At 56.5% G+C, this 6,000-nt stretch overlaps 1 protein-coding gene across 1 annotated transcript in view; it reads right to left on the reverse strand.

Moving 5' to 3' along the window:
- PEMT (phosphatidylethanolamine N-methyltransferase) overlaps positions 1–473 on the reverse strand; it is a 64,128-nt gene extending 63,655 nt beyond the window's left edge. The window contains exon 1 of the mRNA XM_087826455.1: positions 383–473. Coding sequence (XP_087682581.1) covers positions 383–445 — 63 coding nt within the window. The 5' untranslated portion in view covers positions 446–473. The remainder of the gene's footprint in view (positions 1–382) is intronic.
- Positions 474–6,000: the final 5,527 nt, after the last annotated feature.

The raw sequence follows: 6,000 nt of genomic DNA on the forward strand, positions 1-6,000 counted from the left end.
CCGTCACAGTCCCAGCCCCAGCCCCAGGGGCTCACCACCTGTCCCGTCCCAGCCCCAGACTACATCATCTCAGACACACGCAGTCCCTGTGGTCCACACGCAGATACACAAAACTCAGGAAACCCCCTCCGACCTACACTATGTGAGGTTCGCACACGCAGAGCACACGCACAGCACACGCACACGCACAGCACACGCACAGCACACGCACACGCTCCCCCGCCCTCTCACAAGCCACCGCGCCCCCTCACTACGCCCCGCCCCGGTTGCCTGGCGACGGTGGACCCGCCCGGCAGGCGTTGGAGGAGGCGCCGGCGGCGGGGCGGGCGCGGCGGGCCTGCCAGTCCGGTGCCGGTCCCCCGGCGGCCTGACGCGGCCGTACCTGTCCGAAGTCGATATTCCCGAGGCCTCCGCAGCAGTCGGGCGCAGCCGCCGCCCTGCGCATAGGCTCTGCCCCGGGCCTCTCCCCCGGGGACCGCCTCGGCAGGGACCGCGCTGGGCCTCGCGGCAGCCGCTCGCCCCAGCTCCGGCCCCATGGCGCCCGGGGAGCGCTGCCGGCCGGGGCGCTTTCCCGGCGACCCCAGCTCTCCGGCCTTCTGGGAAATGTAGTTCCGCAGCGGCGCGCCTCTCGCCGGAGCTCGCGTCCGGCCTCTCGCGGGACCGAGACTGCAGGTCTCCGGCCGCGCGCGGCAGGGACTGCGGGGTCCGAGGGGCGTCGCGGCCCCCCCACCGGGCCCGCCCGCTGACCTGCGTCCCTGGCCTTGGCCGGCGGCTGCGGGCCGCGGGTGGGAGCGGCCCCAGCGGCTCTGGCCCGCCCCGCGCGCGGGCCTCCGCCCCTCAGGGACGCGCGTGTGCCGAGGCGGCGCCGCACCCCCGGCCCGCAGCGGGGCTGCTCCTGGGGCCCTGCCCGGGGCCCCGCGTCCGGCCGGAGGCCTCGGCTCCCTCGTCGTGCGCTCCGCCGCTCGCGGGCAGCGCGGGCTCCCGACGGAGGTGCCGGGCGAGCCTGGACGACGGGTGACGCCGCACTAGGCTCTAACGGAGAAGCCGGGCTGAGTCAGCGCCCCGGGGCGGGGCCGGGCGGCAGTGGGGCAGCCCAGGAGCGGGCGCGGGCCCCGGCCGGCGGGCAGATCGGGGCCCTTCCGGAGCCCAGAGAAGGCCGGTGAGCCGGAGGGAAGGGAGGAGGAGCCCGGGGCCTAGGCGGCGGAGCCCGGGAGAGCCGCCGCCGGCGCCACACGCGCGGGGAAACCGACCGAGAGGTTCCCGGGTGCCGGCCGCGCGCCCGCGCTGCCCGAGCCCCGCCGGAGCCCAGCGGCCCCCGGGCGGGCCTTCTCAGCGGCCCCGGGGCAGGCTGCCGGACCGCGAGCCTGCGCCGCCTTTCAAAGCACGAGGCAGGACGCGGGCAACGGCGCCTCCCCGCCCGCCCGCCCGCGTGCTGCGCGAGCGGCTCGAGTCGCCCCGACCGGCGGCCCGGGCGGCCCCTCGCGGCCGGTGCTGGAAGGTCCGGAGCCCCGTGCCCCGCCGCGCCTCCCGGGCGGCGCCGGTCCCGGGGAGCCCCCGGAGCAGGCTCTCGGGGAGCGCCCTCCCCGCCCCACGCCGCGTCCGCCTGCGGAAGCCTGTTTTCTCCGCACCTACCTGGCCACCCCTGCGGTATGAAGCCAGGAAAGTGAGGTTTTGTGTGTTAACATAAGAAAACATTCAGCCCTGTGACCCCTGTGAGGAATGTTTGCTTGAGCCAAACTGTTGACAGGTGCCCCCCCCCCCCCCCCGCAGCGAAATCTCAAGGCATTGAGGTGATGCCCCACAGAAGGGCAGTTTCTCACCTCAGTCTATAGGTTACAGTCGAAGGAGGAGATGCAAGGGGGTTTCAAGAAGTCCATTGGAAGGTGGGAGAAAGCAAAGTGGGGATCTGGGATTGGATAAAACGTAAAATGATAGGCGCACTTCTCTTACATAGGTGGGTGCAGATAGTTAACAAGACAACTGACGGCGAGAGGATGTGGGTCCGCGTGCTGGGGGCTGTAAAAAGGGGAAAGGGCTACTTTGTTTTGCAAAGGCCTGTGTTAAGTCACATGCAAAAGACAGCCGACAGGCTTAAAGTGAAAACCTTTGTGAAGGAAAAATACTGCCTTAGGGCGAAACTATCAACCATAAACTGCTTATGTTTAAAAAGTTTTAATTTCAGACCATCCTTTGTGGTTATTTTAGGACTCTGAGTTTGCAAGGCTGCCAGGTAGGCCAGCCCTGAGTTTTTCAGGTTTAGTCTTTGTCCACATGTGTGTTTGGTTTATCTGAGAACAAAGGTAAACATCAGAGGTCACCCCAGAGCTGATGCAACCCGAGGAACCCACTCCTCCACGCCAGCCTGCCCCTGCCCCTCGGGCGCTCTGTGCAGCGGAAACACCCGGACCAGCAGAAGCCAGACTGTAGCGTCAAACGTGATTGGGGTTGTTCAGATCAAAAGCCTCCTGCCGAAGGTAGTTTGCGGCAGACGTCTTTGCCTGGCCTTTTGAAAACTCCCTGGTCTGAGACCTTGTAGGGAAAGCATCCAGGCCAAACTCTCTCTAGAATACTCCTTTTTGGCATCCCTGGCAATAGAAGTCACTTATGCTTATCTACCTCGCATGATGGAAGGCTCAGCACCTTTAAGGAGCCTGCTCTACTGTTTACTCATGATACAGACCCTGAAGCTTTAACAAACAGAACTGCCTCCTACCCTCAAAGTATCTCTCTTTGCCCCTCGATAATTCTTCAAGTACAGAAAGCCATTTATCTCATCTCACAGTTCCCTGCAGGGCAAACATCTCCTCTCTGGCCAGGAGTTTGGCCCGTGCTGTGAGGCTATCAAAGTTAAAAGTCATTTCTGCATCTCTTCATTGCCTTCCTCCTCCCATCCTTCCGGCAATGGCATTAGATCTGGCTGCACGGCTCCCAGCAATCACTAAATGGGCTTTTATTACTAAAATTAACATTTGCTTATTGGGTGGCTTTGGGTGAAGCCTAAACCTTTCCTGACTCTGAATCTATTTTCTATTTATAAAATAGGTATAATAATATCTCTTGAGCACAGCTATGGTAAGGAGTAGAGGAAAAATATGCACAAAAGTGCTCAGTACTCCGGCTGGACGCAGCTCAGCAGTTGAGCATCGACCTAGGATCCAGGAGGTCGTGGTTTGATTCCCAGTCAGGGCACATGCAGGATTGTGGGCTCGATCTCCAGTTGGGTGCATGCAGGAGGCAGCCGATCAGTGACGACTCTCATCATTGATGTTTCTCTCTCTCCCTCTCCCTTCCTCTCTCTGAAATCAATAAAGATATATATATATATATATATATATATTTAAAGAGTGCTCAGTACACAGTGAATTCTCAATAAATGTTTGTCTCCCTACTTTCTGTATAATTGAGATCACATGCATGACACTCATGGACACACTGGGGTTTAGGATGAGCCCAGCCCTCGGACCCAGGAGAACTGGGTGGCAGTGATACCATTGTAATTAGCTGGTAATTAATAGGAAAAGAATGAAGAGGAAAAGCAGACGTTACAGGCAGGTCATCTGTGCAGCTTCCCCAGGAAGCTACTGCTTCACACTCCCCAGGGAAGCTCAGGCCCATTCCCTGCATCTCCCTGAGGGAAGGAATCCAACAAAGGAGCAATAGACACATGTGCAATGAAGTTGGGGCGACTAGGGAAGGTGCCTGTCAGTCACATTTGGGAACAGATCCTTGGCCAGAATGGGTGTGGCCACTGCAAGCCCATGAAAATTTGGATATGCAAAATTGAAACTGGACAACAATGGGTCCAGGCTGCCTGTCATTACTTGAGCTAATTAAGCAGAGACAGGGTTGAATTGTATATGAGCATTTATTCCAATATTGCCAGCAATATGGGAGAGCAGTAAGGTCATCCACAAAAATCTGCTCTACTGCCCCCCATAATCCAGCTGCTCATAATGGGTAGAAGGACAAAGATTACAGGGGAAAGTAAAACGATTACATGGGGAAGCTGGCTATAATGCTAACAGGTTACAAGCAATGTGGGCTGAGGGTTTGCAAACGTAGGGAGCCTCCCAGATTCCATTGTTTCGGGAACTGGCTGTCAATCTTCCCATGTTGATAAAGAAGGACGACCGAATTCCACAGTTAACTCCCATGTCCCAGGGCGTACAACTCTCAGCCAGGTTAGAATGTGGTCTCTGTAATCAGAACAGAACAATCACGGTTAACAGAGCATGATCAATATTTCTTATAACTATAGCTAAAATCATGGTTAACAGAGCATGATTAATATATCTGCCCCCAACAGAATCCCCTAAACAAGAGATCGTTGTCTTGTTGCTCTTGGCTCTTGGCTCTCTCGTGTTTGCCTGTGTGGCCCGCGGCCATGTGACCCACCCGCAGTGGACTGATGAACTTTAACTGGGAAAACAGACTAAGCTGGCCCGATGCTGAACTGGACTTGGCTCCAATATGGAATGGAAATTCAACACTGGCTCTGATTCTAGCTCTGCTGAAGCGTCTTCCTTGGTGGGACAAGGGAAATGGGACCTTGGAAACTCAGGGGTTTAATTCTGCAGAAATAAAGCTTTCTACAATACCCCCCTCTTCCCGTGCGAGTCTCAGAAACTTCCTTTCCTCGGGATAGTGCAAGAAATCCACTCCCACTAGCAACAGATGGGGACAAGGACCTTTCCCCAAGACATCCGTGAGAATACAAATGTCTTATAGGAGTTAAAGTATTACTCTTGGTAACTAAGAGAAAGGCAGACAACAGCAGCTCAGGGCCCTGCCAAGTTCCCAGAAGGACATGGGGCGAGGAGCCAGGATGGGTAGTCAGAGCTGCTCCCCAGGCAGCCTCCCCTGAGTCACCAGAAACCAGGTCATCGGGAGTCCTTTAAAACCAGGAGGGCCCAGCCGGCCATGGCTCAGCATTGAGCATCGACCTAGGATCCATGCGATCGGGGTTCGATTCCTGGTCATGGCACACGCCCTGGTTGTGGGCTCGGTCAATGACTCTCTCATCATTGATGTTTCTATCTCTCTCTCTCCCTCTCTCTGAAATCAATAAAGATATATTTAAAAAAATAAAAATAAAAAAATAAAACCAGGAGGGTGCCCACAATGCCCTGCGGCCCACTCCTGGATGTAGGTCCGATTGGCCCACCCTGTTTGTGGAGGGTCCAGGAACCAGAGAGCCGCAGGTTCAGCAGGAGCCGGGCGGGGGCTGGAGCAGGGCAGCACTGCTGTGATGAGCCAATCCTCCCTCCCACCCATGCCTTAGGAGGAGCCCCATGGTCTCCTGTTGCTGGGAGGAGGGCTCAGGAGTGGACTCACCTGGATCCAATAGTCCAAGGCCCAGGAAACACCAGCAAGGACGTTGGTGCTGGCAAGGCCTCCCTGTCCCCTCAGCGTCCACAGTGCAGACCACCCCTGCCTCCTGCAAGCCTCTTTGCTCTTCCTGAAACATCCCAACACACCGTCACCTCAGGGCCTTTGCGAAAGGTGTGCCTTCTGCCTGGGACGCTGTTCCCTCAGATGTCCTCACAGCTCCCTCCCTCACCTCCTTTAGGTCAAGAATCACCTTCCGCTGTACTGAACATGTCGAATTCCTCCCTACATTCTTCATCCCATTTCAACTTTATTTTTCTCTACAGCCTTTATTGCCATCTAACATTTATTTAGTTCACCTTTTATGTAGAGTCAGTCTCTCCCAGTAGAATGGAGCTTCATGAGGGCAGGGATTTTTATGTGTTTATACACAACTTTCTCCCTGGCACCTGGATCATGCCGGGCACAAAGCAGATGCTCAAGAATGAATGAATGAATGAATGAATGAATGAATGAATGAATGAATGAATGAATAGTTCTGTCATTGCCAAGTGTTGGGATTCCTTGGGCAAAACACTTCTCTGGGCCTCAGTGACCCTGTCTATGGAATGGGGAGGGTGATAGACCTGTGACTAGGAAATCAAACCAACCAGTGAGACTTAAAGTCCCCAC

The sequence above is a fragment of the Miniopterus natalensis genome, chromosome 17 (genome assembly GCF_054644295.1).
Source record: "Miniopterus natalensis isolate mMinNat1 chromosome 17, mMinNat1.hap1, whole genome shotgun sequence".
NCBI lineage: Eukaryota > Metazoa > Chordata > Mammalia > Chiroptera > Miniopteridae > Miniopterus > Miniopterus natalensis.